This window comes from Varroa destructor, unplaced genomic scaffold (genome assembly GCF_002443255.2).
Source record: "Varroa destructor unplaced genomic scaffold, Vdes_3.0 BEIS01000005.1, whole genome shotgun sequence".
Taxonomy (NCBI): domain Eukaryota; kingdom Metazoa; phylum Arthropoda; class Arachnida; order Mesostigmata; family Varroidae; genus Varroa; species Varroa destructor.
Window position 1 is genome coordinate 39,610,336 of NW_019211458.1, and position 23,635 is coordinate 39,633,970.

Below are 23,635 nucleotides of genomic sequence, written 5' to 3' on the forward strand. Positions count from 1 at the left end.
CAAAAATCGCGTCTGACTGAATATTCTATTAAAGCAAAGCGTGAAAGTTCAGCCAATATCGAGGCCAATCAATGAAGACTTCGACGATAAAAAGAAGAAAAAAGGACTGGTGGCGCCACCGGTGACTTTAAACGGCAAACAACTTTTGCTGGGGATGTGAATATGACAAACACAGAAGGCTTGAAGTGACCCGCCAATGGTTCAACAGCGTTTCGTACTCGTTGGTCGCTCCTGGTGTTCCGTTCGTTAATAGCACCTTGTACGCTGCCACTAGCGTCGCTGCTAGCAGGCGCGACATATGTATTGAACAGTTGGATCGGTAAGAGATCCGAGAAATCATCAACAAAATTTTTTAGAGCAGTGGCTCGCAGTAGTGTTTCGAAGTTTTATACTTTTCTCTGTGGATGGGCGAGTAGAAAACTCATCGAAGTCTGGACTTCCCCATGTAATAAGAAGTGCCCGACCACTTTATCTATTGAAAGTAAGGGGCAATGGTGAAGCTCAACCAGCAGAAGTGACTAGTCCATTGTGACCGTGGCATTGTAAAACTACATGCCCCTTCTTCCTCTGATGCAATTCATTCTATGCAAATTCTCGGTTTGAGCTGAGTCGCAGAGCATTTGTGCCTTAGGTTTAGGTATAGTTGGACTCCATGCAGCGGCTAATGTCTTCACTATCATAGAGATTTCTTCATCGTACCTGCTGTGCCTAAAACGCAAGACATGTTAAATTCCTGATAGCCAAAAACATAAGGGACAGAGTAGCAGTTATTTAATATCCACTAACAAAGAACGTACTGATGTTCCGCATAGGCATTCATGCTGCTGGATAAGTTATCAGCACTAGATTTCTTTAATAAACTCAGGTGAGCACAAAATGAACCTAAAGTTGCTGTAAAGGCAGAAACGTCCTGCAAAAAACGTCCGTAGAATGATATGTGCGTTGAAAGGAAAAAAGCTCATAGCAGCATTAGATTACCTTTTCTTTCTTTCTTTCTATACATTTCTATTTACGGCGTCCGATATACAGAAACAGCTATAATCAAACGTAGCAAACCGTAACGTCACCGTCACCTTTCGTTTAATTCAATGACGAGCCCATTGTCTATCCTTTAATGGAATTAAAAAGCAAAATTTTAATATTCATTATTAGGCCAAATATTTTTTTAGAAGAAACACTATTCCCACTGAATGCTGTTGGATGAAGTAACAGTTACGCCATACTTTACGCTAAAGATGCTTGCAGTGACGCTGTACGTTGTCGTTTTTGTAACTGAGCAGTGACTTCGGCGCCGTCGCAACTGTAGTCGGAGTTCCTGCGCCTTCAACGGTCACAATTTTTTACCACAGCAAATGCAGCCACCCAATAAGTTGAAAGCACTGAGGATGCATTTACGTTTCCAATATTGCAGGTTCCCCGCTTTTCTTTTATTCTGTTACCCTCTGCTCGCGTGTCCCGGATACATATGAATGTTTGAACCGTTCCTTTCTTCATCGCATGGATACAGGAACAACCCACTGCACAGTTCGCAATCACGGAGGCAACAACAGCAAACATCGCTCGCATTGCCCGGCCTGATGTTTGTTCCATTAGTTCATAGGAGAACTATGTTGCACGACCAGGCAAGCACAGGGAATAAGAGCGAGGGAAAATACGCGACGAGGACGATCCATACGAATAGCAGACGTTCACGGACGCACCGGAGAAAAGTTGTACCGCATTGCGCTGGATTATCTAAATTGCAGTTATCCGATATCTGCTGTACCTATTGACCATTTAGTGTCGTTGTTGTTCGCAATAGCAAACTAATGGTAAAACAGAAGGCACGCAACTACCGCTACGAAATGAGGTCAATTTTATTGAAGTTGGCCTTCTTTAGGTAGTCTGAAATATAAAAGCATGCACACATAGAAGTGCATGCTAGCATTGTAGCATTTGCAAAAGCCTTCAAGTAGCCCCACTCCACCGACAGTTGCTTAATAAGGATGGCAACTGCTGCTGCTAGTCGCTCCAGCTGGTTCTCGTCATAGTCGTCGTCACTATTATCAGCTTTGCTGCAGTTATTGCTGTTATTACCCCCATCAGCGGTGCGCTTTACAGCTGTCTATGAAAAACACAGACAGACAGACAGACAGAGCGTCTAGCTGCTAACCACGATGGCCTTTGGCCTACTGACCATTTTGAGTCGATGCTGTCGACGTTGCACAATTTTCTGACCACCAGCGCAAGGCTGCTATCGGTAGTTCTACTGCCGCCGCCATTATTCGCTACGTTAGCGTTGTGCTTTTGTTTCAACTGCCAACCGGCCGGCCAGTCGGCTATTCTTTAGGCAGTAATAGTAGAAAACATTTCCCGTGCCCTCGTTCCTTCTTTCTTTCTTTCTTTCTCTATTGCATTTCTTCGCACTAACAGTTAGCCAGTCCAGTGAAACGGCCCTTGTGATCATTGTCGCTTACCCCTTCGGATCTTTTTTACGACTTCAGTGATTCGATGCCATCGGCAGCAGTCTTTTACAACGAGAGTGACACCAGCATAAGTAGCGATAGCTAAACCTGCTTTGACACAGTCAGCCACAAAGAACCTGCCATATTATTTATCTAAAGTCAGACAGACCGCTAGACAATTACATAGCAGTGTCATGGTTGTTAATACTCTTGGTCTTGTGCGCTTAACCTTAGCTGACTATTGAGACTATTGCTTGCTTAGTATAATGTTGCCGATATTGATAAAACGTACTTCGAATGACGAGATGGTCCGTTGTTTATCTTGATTGATCTACTTGATATCAAACGGGTCGAAACGAAATAATGGGGACAGGACCAAGTTCCAGGTTTATCATGTGTCTTCGCAGGACACAGAATTCCATTTATTACATTTTGGCAACAACACATTTGTTCTGGAGCAGCTGTTTCTTTCTGGAGAATAAATTGTTCCCGACAATTCTTTTCAAGGGACTAAATGCGGTTACTCAGCAATCAGTCGTATACGATTCTAGATTTACGCATATTTATTCGCTCGGCGTATTAATATAAAATAAATATAGTTATTTCTACTACGAATCACCTTTAGGTAAAGGTCTAATCTAAAACCCATATTTGTTATAGGCCATCCCATTCAATCGACTGAGCGCTAGAAAATCTAGAAAACTAGAAAAGAATATAGAATATCACACCTACTTCCAGAAGAATTGCTTTGTTAGATGATGCTGACATAAAAACCTGTTAAAGACAAAACAAGTCGTCTCGGCCACGAGAATGTCCAGCCGTCCAAATGCTGACCCATGTGTTAAGAGTTTGCATTGAACAATAGATAACGTTATTATCCATATAGTACCGATTAACATGCAGCAATTTCAAACTAGTTGCGAGTTTTTGTAATTTTCTTTTTATAATAATATATATATATATATATATAATATAGTAATAATTTTATAATTGTAGCTTCAGTACACTGTCTGTGTCAAATTAGGCGGATTTCTAATTCCGCTTTCCAGATGCGAACAATATATAATATAGTGCTGTCAGGGAATATGGCTTTCACATCGTCAATGTAAGGTCGGAGATTTTGAAGAAACACACATTTTTAAAAAAATAGTCAACGCTCGATCCATGAAATAAATATCGACGAATTTGCTACATTCAGGCTCTAAGACTGAAAATCTCTAGATCTTATCTTGTAACACACAAGCGAATACAAGATTATCGACATGATATAGAAACTAGTTCCTGTACTGTGTATTCTATAGAGCTGAGCTAAAAAAAGAATGTATCAGTCCGCATTGATGAAGGTCAATATACAAAAAGAAGCCTGTTTAACTTTCAACCTCACATAGTACTTTCGAGAAGGAAATATAGTTGAGTCTCAAGCAACCACCAACAGGCTAACATGATAATTTTACATTTCGAACCTTAAACAAGCATTTCTCTATTACTTTAAGCCGTCTCAGTCACTACATATCGTAATCGTAAACGTGGCGGGCGTATTCATCTTATTTTACTAAGTGATAATAACATATAAATAGCAGATTTTAATGCCAGAGTCCAAAAGTTGTGTAAATTCGTCGGGGAGATGATATCGAACCTGTGCCAATAGCGAAGACCCAAGACGATCTAATGAAAATATTGATCTGAAACTAGAGAGCAGTTGATTAACCCGTAATCTGCTTCACGGTCTCGATATTATTAAAGGGAAACTCAAGTTTCTAGGAACAGCACACAGATGTTACGTAAACTAAAAACCAACTTTGGTCGTGAATATCAATGATCTGTCAGTTAGCTGCATGCTGTCGAGGCTGATGAAAGCCAGCCTGCTCGCTGAAACCTTTGCTAGTAGAGCAAAGAATTGCTTCATTGGTCTAGTATTTTTTTAGTTGCTAAGTGTATAATCAAGTGAGCGTGGTCGTACTGGGAGCCAGTAGCCCGACGGAAAGCTGATCGGCGGCGGTACTGGACGTAAAACTCGGTACCGTTGAGTGCGTTAATCTGCGTGCTATACAGTGGCAAGCTCGCTCGCCTAGATGGCCGAACTTGGTTCAGGCATGTCGCCAAAACGAATCGGCCAAAAAAGTCCTTTTACGACGAAAATAAACCGGCAACAGGACATCCTCAAAAGGAATTTGTTAGGTTAAAAAAAGTTGTAACATGTTTTTTTCTGACAAAATCTGGTGACAGAAAGGTAATAACTGACACAGTTACAAGAAGGTGTTCTAATGCAAGAAAACAATGTGTCCCGTACGTTGGATTCTTGACAAAGTATCGGTCATTTTCTTCTATAGATTGTTTTTTAAAGTCACATATTTCAGGTAATAGGAATCGCGCCGGACAAAGCTGACATTAGTAGTACATTTGCTAAATTGAATGTATTGCTTCTATTCAGACTGACGATAGTTCGCTTTGAAGAAGTGCAAAATTTCTGTTATATTTTACAATTGTAATAGAGGCATAAATGCTGCTTAGGCCCATGAAAAATGTGTGCTGTTTATAGTCAAGGTACGTTATTGAAAGAAACACCTTAAAGATGATTCTATTATTTTCGTTCTGAACATAACGATGTTCCTCGTAGTAATCGACCAGTTACGGAAAAAGTTAACGAAACTTAAGCAAGACCAACACATGAGCAACTGGACGTCGCTGAAGAACTAAATAACTACAGGTAAGCAGTGTTAATCCACTTAAAAAAAACGTCGATGTTTGGGTGCCATGTAAATTGAGGCTACACAATTCACTATATCGTATGTCCGTCAGCAAAGTTCCATAAAAGCGCCGCGAAACCCGGTTACTTCTAAATCCAAGCACAATATTATTGCACATATGACAATAATGTGCTGCACAGCCCAGACTGGCGCCAAAGAAGATGATACTACGACTTGCTGACATCGAATGAATTCGGACCTCTACTGTTTACAATGAGCCACTGAAAATAATTGAATGGAACTAGTGAAGAGAAAAGGCGTCGTCTTCCACCATGACGATGTCAATTCGTATACATATTTAGCTATCCGCCAAGAAGCATAATAATCTGGATAGAGAACCCACTGCATCCGCCCCGTTGCCCAAATTTGATATCATCAGACTACAATCTCTTTCGGTCTATGCAAATAATGTTAATTTGGTTCCAAAGGAGGCTCATAAACATCACTGGTCATGATTTTTTGCCCAAAATTTTACGATTAAAGTTTTATAGTGATGAAACTATGTTATTACAAGAAAAATCGCACAAGGTCATCGATCAAAATAGTGCATATTTAGCATAGTGAAAAATATAAAAATACGCTCTTTAGTTTTGCATTGCTCCAACTGTATTCATACAAACGAGTTATAATAAAAACAAATGGCTATAATAAAATTATCAATAGGATATAGACTGCTCACAGATACTTTACCCAGCAACGTAATAACGTATGAAAAAAAACTCGGTTGTATGTGTACAGACAGGCCTTCCACTCTCTGCCGATGGCTTATCCCATTCAGCAATAATTCACTCATACAGATATTACAACCGTGTATACCTAACCACTGTCCCCCTAAAATCCCCTAAAAAGGCAAGTAAATTCGCTAAATTAAATCTCTCTTTCTTCGCTTGCTTCTCAAAGGCCCAAGGTCTGTCCTGACTCTATTGGGTACTGATGTGTTACGTCTAATTGTTTACTTTGTACATTTTTTTTTGCACTAAACAATGTTCATTTGCTGGCTATTGAGTCCCAGCAGGAAGCATGCCTCGAAGATAAAGAGTTCACGGCGGCGTAGCTTCAATGAATAGTGCCAAATTCAGTCGCTGCTATCTGCCAACACGGTTTCCAGTTACATAGTCATCTTATATATAGTATTCAGTAGCTGAAGTGGGGAAATGGGTTCACGGAGTAAAAAAAGTGGGGCAGGAATCGATGTATGAAAATAGGTCAAACTCGACCATGCATATTTTCTAGTAGAGATATCAACTGAGCTACGATAATCGAACGGTGCACACCGGTTAACCCCGCCAGCTCGCCTTTTTTGATAACGTGTCGTATGTGGAATCACTAATATTGTTTTACTTGATTGTGCAATTTCTTATTGATTGAACAGCCGTACGTCGCTGTCCTTGCCTCACAACAACCTCACTTAAAATTCAGTGACTGTGTTAATTATCTAATAGACTACACATTGCAATGTATTTTTTCAGGACATTCTAAATAGCGCTAGGTATAAAGAAGGGAGAGTGAACGGTCCTATCTCAGCATTAACTGTTCATCTGTCAGCCACAGCCCTTACTTCGGAACAAATTATTTATCGAGGCGGAAATTGCGTATTTGACTCTGTTGACAGATGTAAACTTGGTAACCCTTTGTGGTAACACACGCTCTTAAAAATGCCCCTCAGCATTCGCGAGTCAAATAAAATTAATGGAATAAGATGCATACTAATATATGCTCAAGGCTATGCAATGTAAATTTGCTTTCGGAGCCATATCTGTATGGTATAAACCTAGATCTAACTTCTGGATAATTATTGGCGTTATTCGTGTATTACCCTCAAAAAGAAATAGAACCCATACATAGAATCGAAGTAAACGCGGTTGCTAAAGTATTATGGGTTATATAAGCGGCTATCCATACAGTACCTATCCGACACCTATATTTGGAGCCCAAAGTAAGGCTAATCTATTGCGATCTGAACAAAATGATGACAATACAGTTGTAGAGATCGTACATAACACAGCAATGCAATAGCATAAAACACTTGATAATCAGCAAAAGAAAGCAATGATGAAAAAAAGCCACTACGCATCAACCAAATTTTCATTTCAACCTAAATCTCATCGCCTTTTTTTCGTTACGCAGCTTGTTGGTGTTTTTAGAGAAATAAAAAAGAAACACGAGCGCCGAGAGCTATACAAAAAATTAGGCACTGAGTCAGTCTGTCAATTTGCTCTAGCATTCTCAGCCTGTCATAAATTAATCACGACTGAGCGTAATACCCTTTTACTATGAGGTTGAGTTCAAAAAGCCCAGCTGATCCTTGCTGTTGCTCCGGTAGCTAGCAGACTCTCCGATAAGGTAGCTTCGATAAATCCGGAAAGCTTTCGCCAAAAAGACAGGAGAATTTCAACATATCAGCGCAACGCTACTGCTATCAATGACAGTTAGAATCACCTTAGGGTATTCGAAAACTAAGCGCTCATAATTTCTGCAAAATATTCAGACTCTTCACGCTCGTACAAAGATATTTAGAAATTCGTAGAGTGCCTAAAACTCTAGCAGCTGGATGGACCTAAATATTCCGTAAATAACATTAACCTTTGAGATTGTGTTAGATGAAACATAATTTAGGCTAGCTAATGAAACGGACCAATAAAGAAGTAATAATAAAAAAACACTTTTTTCAAAGCGTAATATTCACCAAGAACGCCTGTTCGTTGACCTCGTTGACCTGTTTGCTCTTGTTATTTAAAAAAAAAACAAAAAGTTGTGTTAGGCAATTTAAAAAGGCAGGTATACGTCTACAGTATCTAAGGCTCTTTGTATCGACATTAGATCAAGACTAAATTGAATCAAAGAAAACTAAACTACCTGCGTAAAAGGGTCACCCACTTTCCGTATCTGCTTCTTGCATATACGTCTTAAGTTTTTTTCCCTTTACACTATACATATATAAGTTACATATGCCATTTCCTTACACAAGAGGAGGCATCCAATGTTTTACCTAACCGTCCATCCGAACAACAAAAATGCATTAGTCTGCGATGCGCTGCAAGTCTGATTAGAATAAAGTCCAATAGATTTTCAAATCTACAGTATCAGCAAAACCAAACGACGATAAAAACTCAATTTTGTGGATGTCGTAAACGGTATCGACATTCGCCTGCAGTGTCACTGTATCATTAGCTTACCTAGGGTATGGCTAAATATCCCTTCATTTATACTCCGATCCGAGCCTGCACACCTCCTGGGGCTAAACTGGGACCTAACTTAACAAGTGACAGAATGTATAAGAAAATACACTGGGCTTTATTTAGGTGAAATTGTCCCCAACACACGCTGAAAGCAACTGAATGTGTACATCGCTCTCTTGAAAAAAATAACTGCCAGTAAAGTAAGCCTTTCTTCAAGACAGTTATGTATGCGTCGAAAGTTCCCGAATAGACCACTGAGTAAAATCTCTATCTATGAATTATGACGTACTAGCGTACTGCTGCCTGAAAATTGGGTTTAATAGTAGAAGTGTTATTGCCTTGAGTCTAAGAAACAACAAATGGTCGCACAGTATCCAAGAAAAAGGAATAATGCGTACTTCAACGTAATTCAAAAATAGAAAAAAAGATATGATTCATTTTGCTACTTCATTATGCTTTACTACACGAAGTCGCCGGTTCGAAAGGCCCACATGTTTGCACGAGTTATCTATACTTACCTCGACCAATCACTATTCCGCTGTGGGTATTACCTCGACGTGTCGAGTACAGGTCTTGACTACCTCAAGCGAAAACGGCTAAAGCCAGCGGTCGGTCACTGAGTCTCAATGACCTCTCCTTTATGTTGCCAAACACAATACATGCTAAGGAGCTACCGAAAATGCTAATATATAGACGGCTGGATATTGATGAGGACGACATCGTAACACACACGCGGATACAGCAGTTCCCGTTCACCCTTTCCCCTTCGCGCTGTCCCCCAAGGTAGTCACAGTAAAATTCATATTTCTGATCAAAGATATGGTCGACTGTAGACTTATGTACAAACGGTACACCTGTAGAAATAAACGGCTGAACTAAGATACCTTCCGCCCTCACGTTCTTTAAAGCTATATGCCACTGGCAGTTACCTTTAAATCTTCTTCGAATTGAATTTCTGCTGATGTTAGTAAATTGATATCGAAGGAAATCAAACCATCACTCCAAGAGGAATATCGATCGATCGACCAAAATAGTTATCGCAACTCATATTGTCATATTAGAACTTCACAACATTGCATCCTGCATAATATGTGCTTAAACCGCAGATGTTCAGCTTTGAATTAACATAGCATAATATTCTAGAAAATTTATTACATAGATATCAGGGTTAAAGTTGAACGTGAAAAAAATTTACCGATAAAAAGCAGTTCCCTTTATCCACTTACTAACCTCGTTGGCGCACGCCTGATTAGCGATGTCTAAAGTCACAGACACCCGGTTCTGATGATAGGAAGTTCTCCTGAAAATCAAATAGGCACAAATTAGCTTATTATAGGTAAAAATGATTAAGCTGAAACCTTTCTCCGACCAATTAACTGACCAATATTTTTCAACAAAACGTAAGTGTTATGTACCGTCCTGGTAGTTATATCTTATAGTAATCAAGTTGGAATAACTCAAGACAACTTCTAGATAACTATATTAAGTTTATACATTGTACCTTGTGAGTTGGGTAAAAACAAATTGGACTCTCTCCGCACGTACAAATAAGTAATGACAAAGCTTAAATAAAGATCTTATTTAACAAAAAGCGGTCCTACTTTAACATAGTTAATAATAAACGTGTAAGAACCATAAAACAGAATTCTAGCTAACCGGAATATTAATTGCTCGAAAATTACTAGTATGTTAATTATCAACCTTCGGTCACATATTGTTCGTATCTAAAGCAAGCCAAAAACTCCAATAAATGTAATATAATTTCTTTTATTTATTTGCACCTGTAATAAATGTATTATAGTAACGCTATATAAACTAATTCTACAAACAAATGAGCATTGCTTTTACCGCGTCTGTGAGCCAAAGTTCAACACATCAATACGATACAAAAAAATTCAATTTATTATGATGTGGTAAATGATAAACTAATATTAACAGGTATAATAATAACAATGCTCAGCCATAAAATTTAATAACATAAGAATAACACAAGGCCGACAGCCGTCGGATATTCGAAACAGACAATAGTAGACATCTATTCTTTACCAACTTAACTCTCTTATGTAAATAATTTTTCCTGTAGTCAGAAAATTCACTTCCATCAACATTACTGAAAGACGTGTCACCAGAAATAAGATAACGCGCCAAATAAATGGTTCTGTCAAACATATAACAGTCAAACATACGAAGAAGACCAATAAATCAGTACACAGTCAATATGCGTCTAACAATCAGATTTTTTAATATTGCAAACTTGTTTTCGATCGATTGAGGTGCTACTGGTAGTGCATCTAACAGCTGTGCTTTTACTCCGATTTGGTATAGCTCAAAATAAATGGATCCATGTCTATGTGGACTGACAGAAAATACCTTTGTTTATCGAAAACAACTATTTTTTTTCTCCCTAAGAAAGCTGCATTTGAACTCTATTGAAAGAGTTCGCTTAAACTCTGAGCAAACATTAACGTACTTCATTCTTGCTACAAAAAACAAAATTATACCTAGAAGGGACCTAGTTGCGCGTTAACCTATGCATAGCGATCTCTCTATAAAGCATCATTAATATGAGAGATTTACGGTTTTTAAAATAGCGTCTGCACTGCTCGAGTGGCGGTCAATTTAAAATTAGGCTTGAAAGTTGACCGGATTATATCTGTAACCAACAGCGATATTAGTCGAACGTTACACCTTTGAACATAGTGCTGTTTGCATATTTGGTACTCCGTATTATCGCTACCGCTATTAAGCGTTACCATGGTAACAGTCATAAAGGGGACACCTCATATGACTAAGTGCTTCTTTATGTCATCCTTTGCATTTCTTCTCAATTGGGACCTTTAAATTAACCCATGTCGCTTCTGTATACTGCAACTACGCGAGACTACCGAGTAAATCTGCGCCCCTTGATTTGTTTAAATCCTACTTCATTACTAATAATTATCATGACGTTGTTTATAAAGTAATTATTCCATTTGTCTCTTTTTCAATTAATTCCTACATGTTCGCCTGAAATCTCCATATGTTATATATGTTACGTTGACCCCGCACTGCAGACAAGGTTAAATAGTGGTATTGCTAGACTTCAAGGGACTCTTAAAGAAAAACATCAAAAATATAATAAAATACATGTTTACTAACGTGATAAATGGCTCATATAATCGTATAAATACTGAATATTTCAAGTTGAAATCAGTGACTATATATAGCACACTGTACTACATACATATCTATCTTCTATCGGCATTCTGGTAGCTTTGCACGGTCAAAGAGAATAAAGCGTTTAGTAGTTTAGTACTAGTAAGCGTAGCGAGATATAACAATGGAACTAAAAGCTGTAACATTAGGAGGCAACGAAGTTATGTTAGTGAATCAGGACTTAGAGGCCCAGTAAGTTGGATGGTTTCGGTATCTGGGCATTTCTCAAAGAATGTTCGACAATAATATACTGCTGCTATGTGTGTAGAATGTCTTAGAACTCAAGTGACCCCTTAATAAAAACTACTGGTACCACGAGAAAAATGACCATCCTCCCGCTTTAAAGAATGCTCATCTGTGCGAAAATGGCAAAATCTGTACTAATTGCTCAAAACTTGAGCAGAGTTCATATTAAAGGTTTACTTAAAGTGCTTTTAAATTAAGAAGAATATTGCTTTTCTTTTTCGCCCGCGTCCATGTTTTTTTGCTGTATGTTGTTATCTGCAAATATCGAACTCCATCGATTGGCAAAGACATTGCGGTCAAAATAGGTAGCCGTATTGCCGGCTCGGGTATATAAAGTTATGGTATGGTACAAATATGGTTGTATGTCTGAAAAATTGTTTGTGGTGAAATGCATAAACTGTATTCATCCAGTATGCATGACTGCAAGCCAAAGGTTCTCTATCCAACCCAGTTATTTACATACGATATAAGGTCAGCCTATCACTAATGATATAACTATTTTGTACAACATTGTTACTCGAGCAGCGCCCTTCCGCAGATAGTCCATAAACGGTTTTAAGACAGTTAAATCCTTGCGTATGGCTAAGTTTTCTTCAACAAAATCATATACAAGGGGTCAGGAAGGCACGGCTTTGCTAAAGCTAACCAACTGACACAGTCACAAATGAAACTTTCTGGCTGCTGTCATATATATGTAAAGTTACTTGGTTAAAGTTAAATATTCTCTTTTTTTCGTGTAATTCGGTTTAAATATGCCTGTTCATCAAACTGGATAATATGTTTAGTAAGACTGCCTGTACATTATGCCATTTAGACCCATCGTTAAAAGCATCTACTTTTTTTTCGCTTTACCCGTCATAATATTATATTGTGAGCAGATTTTAAGAAAAGCGTAAAGCAGTAATTCGATAAAAACGTGCGATCTATTACGCACAACTGTCAATGTTCGACAAATATTTGAAATCGTACACAATGATGCTAGATCTTATAGATCTAAAAGCCGGCTAACAAGTGCCGGTGAAATTTTGTTAAAAATTAGAGAACTCTAATACCAAATATACACTATTTCTTTTTAAACTTAGCTCTAAGACGCAAAAGTTATTATATGATGATAGATATCTGGAACAATATACAAATACGATTTGGAAACAGAAAAGGCGGTAACACGTAAGTCAAATGGCATGGCACGCACCTTTCCCATGTTACTGATATAAAAAGAGGTGCCATTTAACGTTAGAAGTCAATTTCTAACGATATAATAGCAACAATTAAAGGAAGAAATACAATAACAATAGCGTATGCTTCACGCTACCGGTAGCCTTTAACTTTGCGTGAGCTGTATCCATCTCACTCAATATAGTGCCACAGCAAAAAAAGTGGGAACTGCCATGTTCCTTTCAGGTTATCGGCACTGTACATGACGATTTCCACTCCTTGCCCCCTGGTTTCTCTTTAACACGCTAGAAGTATAACATCAATAACCACAGCAACCCAGCTGTTAGTAACGTACATACGAAGGCATATACAGAACACCACCGCGAAAAAACCTACTGTATTAAATTAGTACCTAACTGAACATCCAGCTGTGCAACGGGAAAAAACACCTTGTTGTGTGTTGTATTGTTGCATTCCTCGCTTGACGTCCCAGTTGATTCCTTCTACGATCATCGCATCGCCCATCATATTCTCTTCTATACAGTTCTTCTCTCCAACTATTCGTATCGTTTCATTTCCATCTATCTGACGTGTAGATTTAAGAATGTTTATGCTTCCTGTTCAACCAACAATGTTAAGTGTCACTTAGCACAAGCAGCTCTGCCAACAGACTTAACCGCACCGCCCTCAAAATACTTTTCTAGCTATGATGGGAAGGAATTCATCCCTCGCTCCTATTCTCCACTCGGTTATTGGGCATTACGGTCGGGTCAACTGTTCCCCTCAGAGTCGCTTTTCCCCTTATGGTGCTTAGCGCATTTCTGTTAGCAGTAGTAATGCCAGAAGCAGGATAGGATACCGTCAGAGGCAGTCAAACCATTCCTTTCTACAACTTGACCGTACAGCTTGTTCTAGCCACTGCCCCAATCTCCGTCGACATGAGTGGTCTTCGGTGGACTCTCCTATGTTATTCCCACTCCCTCACCCATCTTCTCGTTGTTATCACAGTTTGCGCTGCTGTGTTCGGCGTCGGTAGGACCTGATGTGTTTTCTTTTTTCGCTACGGCACTAGAGAAGCAATGACAAGGGCGTCTTGGTTGTCTTGGCCCCGTTTCCCTCTCCTTATCGACGACCGCAGCATTTATCGGCCAATCTTCCACCACTTTTTTCTATCATCATCGATATAGTAGTATGCATTTCGGCCGTGGAATTCGCTGGGTTAGGTTAAGCACCCTTTTTGTTGTTATGTCTATAACTCCGTTGTGGCTACGTCTTGGCCTTCTCTCCGTCTGTCTCCTCAATCCCCTATGCTACTGCCAATACCGCTACAACCGCTATTGCTATCCGTCAGAGAAGTCATAAGGCTCAGCTCCCCATTAGCATTCCCAAGCCGCAGCTCTAATTCTCCCCCATGGGCCTTTCGTCAAAGCCCGCATCTTTAACTCGATTCTTCTCCGATTCGTTGCTTAACGTGCCAAGCAAGACTCTCAAGTTTATCCCCAAAAAACTGGGAAAGGATGCAACTATCGTTGGCCATTCGCAGTTGGTGTTTTCTCTTTTCCATATGTACGCCAATCCTCGAACACTTTTTCTTAAAACGCTTCATATACGGTACCAACAGCTAGATATCTTTCAGGAAGCTGATGGCCTTTCTGGTAATCGCCTAGGTCACTTCGCCACTGCTCTACTAGTCAGATTAAGATCAATAGACGGTTGCTTATTCAACTTCATAGCTCAAGTATGATGAGCTATCTTTAGTTCTCTAAGACAAATCTCCCACATAACCCAATATTTTATCATTACCACCCTGCTATAGATTTTTCTTCCAGTTGAATAAACACATATGAAATGACGTTAGTTGTCTATCTCTTACTAAATGACTCGCTTCGTATCAATTTGTATCATAGACGGGATACAGATAAATAGCGCGCAGCCGAAAACCCTCACACGCGAGGATAATCAAGCTAAAAGTTGTTCTCCGTTTAGCCCAGACACAGTTCCACCCTACTCGTTCATAGCATATTCAACTTACGAGCCGCTTTAAAACGCTACATATTAAAGATGAAAACGTTATATTTTTAAGTAAGACAAGTATTATATAAATTGTTTTATTAGCATCACTAGTTCCACACAGCTAACGACACCTGGTTCACAATATTTGAAAAATGTTTCTCACCCAACTTACAAACTTATTAAATATTTCATTACTGGATACTTATTTTTTGCGTTCCTTAGATAAACATTTGAAACGTCTGTAAACTTTTCTGAACCAGGCATGCGTTGCGTGTATCATTTTATGAGATAGGAACATTTCCGCCTAGTCTGGCAATACAAGTAAGTTTTCCGTGGCTAAATGTTTTTTTACGCGAACGTTCTCAATTAGACTGAGCTCCTTTTTTTTCTTCTTGAAAAGGTGTCGGTATGCAGGTTTGATGGGTTGCCGTACCGACCCATATAATGCAGTACACGTCTATCCCGGCCTGCAGCGCACAAAGTCATTCACAGAGGCGATTACAACATATTACATAGCCGCAGCGGGAGTTGTACGATCTATTTTCCAGCTTCCTCGATATTGTTGGAGGCGCTGAACAAAATTAAATGCAGCTCCCAGAATGGATATGTGACGCTACTTGTAGTAGAACAGAACAAGCCAATGTCTTTTTAACTAGCTGAAAAAGGACTCACTCGAGTGTAATAGTCTAGGAAGACCCAAAATACTATGCCAACGACTTGCGCCCAACCAGCGTCGAGAACGGTACAGGGTAACGGGAGCCCCCACATTAGCCGTGACAGCTCAATCACTACTGTTGCGCTCGATTGTCGGTATCACATATCATCTTGGTCAGAACGTTGTTCGGCTGAAATTGGTTTAGACGGTCAAAAAACCGACCATTGACGAGTGAAATGATCTGCTCCGCCGTAGTTTAGCTAGATTCCTTAGTGAATTGTGTCTATTACGCTGTTTTTTGTAATCGCATATATATATATATATATATATATATATATATATATATATATTACTTAATAAAGTTGTTTTTTGCTATTTGTAAATGGAGGAAATAGATGTCGCATTTTAGGTTAACGGTGGGGATGTCTGTTTTGAAAATTTCAGATTATTCCAACAATTTAGATACAGCTAATGTATTCTATTTCCATCTGATCAACAATTCGAGCTACTATTACACTTCCCCTTCGGTAAAGTTCCTAAAATTTTCTGCCACGAATTAGTTCGAACCTAATAGATGTACGCAAAATGCGGGCCTTTCAAAAATGCCAATGAGGTGAACTTAATTATATCATTAAGACAATAGTATAGAGTACTAAGCTATTGCGTGTGCAGTGCTTTTTCGTTATTGTTGCATAATCCTTTACAGACGAAAGGGTTTAGCTTTTTGTTGATAGCGGGACATATTGATTGCACCTATGAACCCTACGTCTTCATCACTATTGAAGGTAGTCAATTATGTGCATGCTTTCACAATAGACGCTCCCTACGCTTTCTAGGTGGGATATTATAGGTAAAGCAGACTTATCGAACAGTCACTGGCCGAAATCATTTTGTCATTTCAAAGTATTGTCTCCTGACAGCGGTGGGTCCCTGCGACAATTACATGTTAATAAAACTGATAAGAATGGAAAGCATTTTGAGAACATGAACCGCTTTCAGGAAAAAGCTGACCGGTGGATGAAATCAGGCGATACCTTGGTAAAATTATACAACTGTTTATTCAAAATGCGTTCTATATTTTTCAAAGTATAGTGTTTTCACATTCCCGGGGTCAACATATTGTTTTTACGAAGAAAGCACAGAGTCTCTTATCTCTACTGATCTTTATGAGTTTAGCTAAGAGTTAAGACGAAATACGTTATAAGAATAATATCAAGTCGATACAGTAGCAAATTGCATTTTAGCTAATCAGTTAAACCTAGAAATACATTCCTGTAGTATTTGATATCACGTTATTAACAGTAATGTGTCTAGCTAAATTTCTTACATATTACAACAACAAAACAGTTTTAATCTAAAAAATTTTTGAGTCACGGTGGTCGGAATAGATTTAGCTTAAAAGAAAACTCCTTGAGCGTCTTAATAGCTTTTCGTACCTTTTCTGTTTACCTTCACTGAATATAATTAAGTTTAATAGCAGATGCTCACAGGCTTTAAATTACGGAAAATAAAAACATTTGGTAAAACACGGAACACATATTGGCCTTGAAAATAACGGAACTTTTCGTAATACTCTACCTAAAGCCCTACTGAGACACTTGGGAAACTTCAATATATAGGATTACGTGCAAGGCCGTTCTTTAGAGATCTCGGATTATAGTGCTAGCAAATGGCATTTATTTGCATTTATGTACCATATGCCGCTGCAGAAGGCGCTAGTAGCAGTTGCGAGATCCGTCAAACTATTCAACCAATACGGGTCGACAGCCTTAGTTTCAAGCTGAATCTCTCGAAACCTCACAGTCCTTGAAAAACACTTCAGATTCCATTTTCCAACACGTCATTGTACTACTATCATATTATTTATCATATTATCATAGTATTTACCAGAAAATTGACTAACTTATATAATGCGACAACTGTACGGGTAATAACAATATAGCTACTATAGTTAGTCTACAGATGGCATAGTTCTTATATGTTTGACGATCTGCTAAGCATAAACTGAACATTAAATGAAACTTCAATAGTACTGTGAATGGCGGATATCGCCGTGAATGAAATTATCTAAAACGTGTAATCCTACGCAAGATGTCGTAGAGTAGTGGTCTGCATGATTAGCTCCTTATTAGGTGCTCGTCGATAGCTGCGGATCATCGACGTTCACTAAAACACCTTATCTGACTAGCTGCCACAGGCCCGCTTAACAGTAACGGGTTCCTGCAGACGTCGACGCAAGGTCATAGAAATGACCGCAGCCGTACCCGTCAGGGCAGCCGCCAATATCAACAAAGCGTTGCGAAGCAGCTTGCGCCAGCCACCCACCCAGCCAACTAACACAGTGGCAGTAATGCACCAAGGAGACAGGGCAGTTAATTTGTCGTGGAGCGCACACGTTCAATCTAACTAATACGGATGAAGCAGGTCATGATGGTGGTGCGGGCTAAGGAGTGTGTGCGGGGGAGACCTACAAACTTTTGCATACTACAAGAAAAACATTGGGGACTGCTAGGTTAATCGATCGAATCTAACTAACGAGTGACACAGTTACGCAGTGTCCCCGATGCTATTGCTCACTGTGTATACCCGCTCCTGGAGTTCGTCCTCGTCTGCCGGGCGTCCGCCTACGTAGGTGCTGCTACAGCCAAAATCGACGCCCTTAGAATTTTGCATAACACTTGCGGTACGAACGTTACTGAACGTCCTAAACAACAACAATGACATGATAATAGTGATGAGTGACGACGACAACGATGACAGTAATAACTGATCGTCCGATATAAAGCACTCTTCATAACCCTACACGTCAATCGAGGCAAATACACCCGACCGTGTCGATTTGGCCAGCGAGAACGTGGATGTTGCAGGCCCAACTGAAGCGGCAGGAACAAATGGGGGAACAAAGGAAAAGGAGAAAGACGGCGGCGAGCGGAATACAGCACTGAAGTGTCGGCCCATCGACGTCGTGGCGGGACGGAACGAAGCCGTCAGGCACCGGCGAGCAGACTACGGGGCCACGAACATCGATACCACAAGTCGCCGAAAAAGAATCCGAAATGTTCGCCATGTTGACGATGACTACGATGTTTCATGCTATAGTCTACGATTCATACGAACAAATGAACGCTCGCATTTGTACACCATGATACAATGGTATGCCGTATGTACCTCGTGCCCGTACGTATCTACGACTATGGTGGCACGAAAAAAGAGGAGAAGCGGGAGGAGGACAAGGAAGTAATTTCGGAGAAGAAGGCGGAGCTACCAGTTAGCTCGCTCCTTCTGTACTCTGCCTACCTCTATCTTATCTTTCAATTCCTTTTCGTCATGTATTGTGTTGTCTGTACTTCTAAGCGCAGAAAACAATATAAAAGGAAATTAGCGACGAAAAGTAACAACGAACAAAGGAACGTATCACATAAAATGGCAATAGCATGTTTAACAGCAGCAACGAGAGAAAGCGGTAAATGGCTTCCCGCGCACCTTATAATAGAGACATATTTAATGAAGGACCGAGCAGAAAGACAGATTGACTCCGCTTGGCTGGCAATAGCCACGAATTCTCTAGGAGTATGTTTTGTGAAGTCACTCTTCGCCTTCAATCGACTCACTTGATTCTCACGCTGCTAATGCTGTAGCGAAAGATTCATGATAAATGTAATGTAATGCACTCCTCGCTCGTAATAAATTATGTAACTGTTACTGCGTTAGAGTCGACAGCTTCAAGCAGCGGTAAAACGAACCAGGCTTTTTTCGACTGTCTCTTCAAGGTGTCTAAGTGAAAGGCAGGCATCTCTTGTTAACTATATTATTATACCGGGTGTTATACAGTACACTTCATGAGCCAAAGCGACCCGCAGAAGCACTAAATTTTCAGGTGTTTTGCAAAACTAGTACGCGAAAACCGTTGTCTATCTTATTCGCTTGTACATTTACCTAGTTTATTTATCAAGCTTTCGAACTCACGAGGTAAGCATGGGCTAAAGAGGAGTTTGTAACGCAACTCGCAACGTTGAAAACGTTTTTCTTTTAAAGTAAATAAATCATTTTACAATTTTTCTGATTTGGTATTAAACAGAACAGAAGACGCGATGTCTAACCCACCAGCCTTCCTCGTAAGTGGTGCTCAATATTTTCACACTAGTAAAGACTGTTACTTGACAACGCAGAAAGAACGGCCCTGAAGAAAACCTTAGCAACAGCTAGATTCATTCGGATTGGTCAATCTACACGACATTCACTATCATAGTCTAGCTCCAGTGGCGGTAACACTTGCAGATGTATCCTGTAGAATTCGTTGCATATCAACCGTTCCAGGCAATCGAGCCTAACGTTCTCGAAAATCTGTTGACCGAGCGGCGGCTGGCGCATAGACGCATACGAGTGACGACGGACGAACCAGGCCGTCTGGAGGGTCTCTGTCCAGTGTTCCGCAGTCGCACGTCATCGCGTTCGTTCATGCGGCTACTGCTGCTGCTGCCGCCACCGCGGCGATACGCGTGCCGGAGTAAGCTGAGACAAACAGACAGCCAGATAGATGGACTGAGTTAAGCAATTCAAATCGACAGCACATTGAGCTGTATTCTATTATCATCATTGATCAGTGTGTGCATTGTCAGCATGTAGACCTATGCAAACGCAATGCAATGCATCGGAATGAAATGGTTTCGAGCAATGAGACAAACCAGCAAGATGGACCGATGGCGACGGCGATGACGACGACTGCCAGCAGTATTTATTACCGCTATTACTATCCGCCTTTTTCGTTCGATCCAGTGCGCCCACTAGTAATTCATACATACGCTCCACACTCATTCAGACAAGCGCTCACCCAGACAAAAGCTAGAAAGACAGCCAGATCTACCATGGCTATTACAAAATCACGGTCAACTCACACCTGATTGGCGATTGCGCTGAAAGTCCAATCCGCGGTAACACCAGCAGCGGCCAACAGGACAGCGTTTGCTATAGCACCAAAATAATAGTTGTACAAGTGGTAGTATTAGTAGTGGTTGCAACTGTAGAAGCACACATGCACACGGTGCTGCAAGACCGACCGCCACACTTCTCGATTTGCCCACCATTAATCAATCTCCTTTATCTTCGCACTCAAACAGCAGCAGCAGCAGCGCCGGCGGCGCTAGCAGCACAGCAAAAAACATACCCGCCCACGCACGCACGAAAACACATAGCAGCGATACCAAAGAGCAAAGCCAGTCCGGTAAGACGACGATGGCTTCGATAACACCAATAATAGTGCTGATGGCGTTGATGATAACGATGAGTATGGCCAACGTAAAATGGAATCAACTGATGTGATGGCACGTATAGTGACACGATACAGTTACGCAGCTACGCTCCCTAGTCTACGGCTGAAGAGATCGGATCGGCATGTATTCCAGAACGGCGCCAGCAGCAGCACTGAGCAGGATCTAAACCGTAGCGATAGTACATCCACTCAAGAGCGTTCTCGAGCAGCACGACTCATCGCTGGCTGCAGCATTTTGTCGCATTACGAGTAGAAACCGTTGTATCTATTCGAGCTAGAATAGTCGAGATACTACGATACTCGAAAGAAGAGACAGTTGCCTTTTTTACGACGACCACAGCGGTCGCAGTGAAATCAACACCATACACGGCATAATGTAGTTCGTTTCTTCTTACCTACTCACACACATACACACAGACCGACCGACCGACCGACCAGCTCAACATCCGACGAACGAGCTAGCGACCGACCGACCAATGGATTGATTGAGCGAACCGCGAAGCGACGGACACTAATCACTGGTTCGTCATGTACACCATCATTTGCTATCATTGACTATCCACGCGGATTCAGCATCACGTAACAGACAGAAACGACTATACGTACTAAAAGGGTGACGATAGTGATACTGGTGACGCAGAGCAGATGCACACGGACAGACACTAAAAGCTGCACACGCAGTATCGTAGTGTACTCGACTTATATATTACATATACATATATGTACATACACATATGTAATATGAAGCAAAAGGGAAGGAGAGCGCAGTCGACGGAACGGGCACTGTCGCAGTGGCGGCAACGGTAATATCGTGGCAGCACCCGAACACGCCTCCGGCTCTCGGAGCACCAAGACCCCGCCCTGACGGTCTCACCTGCTGCGGCTGGAGACGCCGTGAAAACCCTGCAACTGCTGGCAAGTCGTCGAACTAGCTTAGTCAACATCCACGGACTACACGTTTCCACGTCCGCGGGCAATACGCGGGCCATACACGGGCGCTGGCCAAATGTCATTCATGGGCGAGTTCTCACGGCCCCACAACACTTCACTGCGGCCAGGCACACAGCCCGCACTCTCGCATGCACACAAACAACACGGAGACTCTCCTCACAACATCATACCAGCATCGGAAGAGCAGCAGCTGCAACAGCCAGTCAGCCACACACAACAGCAGACATATTTGTTATTCCCCTAGCAGACAGTCCATCGAACCAGAAAACGGTGGCGCCACACTTTGAATCGAATTGGCGCGCTTTTCCTAGCCGCTAGGCTTTTGCATTCGACTGCTTTGTTCTGCGGGACACGCGGGGTCAGCTGCTTCTCGCACGGGCCCAGACAGGAGGGAAGGTTGGCAGCAGGCACAGTATGGTCGTGAGGAGAAAGCTCTAACGGACGTACAGTGGGAAGTATGGCACTAGATGCAGGACTAGATACCGCAGCGCGGCGTGCATTGACGCCTGCTTGTTTGTCTGAAAAAACCCAGTAACAGCTGTTATTGCTAATTATATTTACTAGAAGATTGTGTACACATGGCTGCGAAGGCGAATCGCGTGCTAAACGAATTTTGCAAACAGTGCAATTCTGAGTAAACCCCAATGACACGAACTGTTTGGTGCGCCCTCTACCCTCTCTACCAGTAGAAAGCGTTCCCCACAATCGAACAGGACGAGAAAACGTGGTTCAGGTTAGTGAGCTTGCTGGTGCAAAGTACTTCCTATCATCTCGAAAGCTCAGATAAACAAGGCATTGTTCCATATAATTCGGTGAGAATAGAGAACTGGCGCGAAGAAAATACGACATCGACAATTTTCTGTTTTGTTTCGAGAAAACAATATGCAGTATCCGCACACTGTTAAAAGCAGGATTTGACCTGAGACACTGTGGTAGCGGTTCGACTGATTACATAGATGTCATGAACTTTCGAAAGAAGTTTTGAGTAACGTTTTAATATAAGAAGACAACATGTAGTTTTTGCGTACATTGACGGAATGCAATGGAGTTACGTGCGACGCCGTAAAGCGAATCGCATTGTAACGCCTGTGTTATATCGAGCAATCGTTTGTATATATATAAAAAGTACAAGTCTACAGCAGGGCATGTATTGGAAATGTCATTATTTTTGGTAATCTTTCAATGGATTCTCGTGATCTAGTAAGATATCATTGTATATCCCCGCGATCAAGATCAATCAATGTTCTAGAAACTGAAATATTCTCAATTTTATGTTATTTCTTTTGGACTCTATCCATTTAACTAGTAGACCGCATCAGTCGTATTCAAAGTAAGTCCTTTCTCTAGACCGTATCTTCACGGTATTCGGCCACATCTGGGATAAGGCAATATAATTCAGTAGTAATAAATCTGCGAAGAGCTTGTGGAAAAGATCGACGCTAGCAGGCATTTATTCAACCTATCGTATTCGGAGCCGATACAACTTCTGTCAGCTGTAAATGCCCTTACCCTTCTGATAATTCCTATCCAAAGCAATGCAAATAATTAATCTTGTGCAAATGCACTTTCATCAGGCCAAATTGTCATCGCCTTAAAACTGTAAATAAATATTCTTTGTTCAGCCCAAGTTGATTTTAGGCACTTGTGGTTTACCGGTCAGGTGCAATAAGTTAATTTGGTTTACTAAAAACAATAAGTGCAGTAATCACGTTTGTTGACGGATTTACAAAGACAAATAATCGTATAGCTTCAATTCGATATCGTTGATCTCAACCTCAGAA

At 40.8% G+C, this 23,635-nt stretch overlaps 1 protein-coding gene and 1 long non-coding RNA gene across 4 annotated transcripts in view; both read right to left on the bottom strand.

Annotated features, from left to right (window-relative positions):
* Window positions 1–21,779, bottom strand: part of LOC111250826 (phosphatidylinositol 4-phosphate 5-kinase type-1 alpha-like) — a 41,180-nt gene extending 19,401 nt beyond the window's left edge. The window contains exons 1-2 of one of the 3 annotated variants that reach the window (XM_022806633.2): window positions 20,799–21,779; window positions 20,532–20,599 (exon numbers count right to left, since the gene is read on the bottom strand). In XM_022806633.2, the coding sequence (XP_022662368.1) occupies window positions 20,532–20,599; window positions 20,799–20,824 (94 nt within the window). In that variant the 5' untranslated portion in view covers window positions 20,825–21,779. Of the gene's footprint in view, window positions 1–1,223; window positions 1,240–20,531 lie in introns of those variants that run through there. The other 2 variants (XM_022806632.2, XM_086990947.1) reach the window with 2 other exon arrangements.
* Window positions 1–22,116, bottom strand: part of LOC147755681 (uncharacterized) — a 48,307-nt gene extending 26,191 nt beyond the window's left edge. Inside the window, exon 1 of the long non-coding RNA XR_015329124.1 lies at window positions 21,778–22,116. This is a non-coding gene — a long non-coding RNA (uncharacterized LOC147755681). The remainder of the gene's footprint in view (window positions 1–21,777) is intronic.
* Between the last annotated feature and the right edge of the window lie 1,519 nt (window positions 22,117–23,635).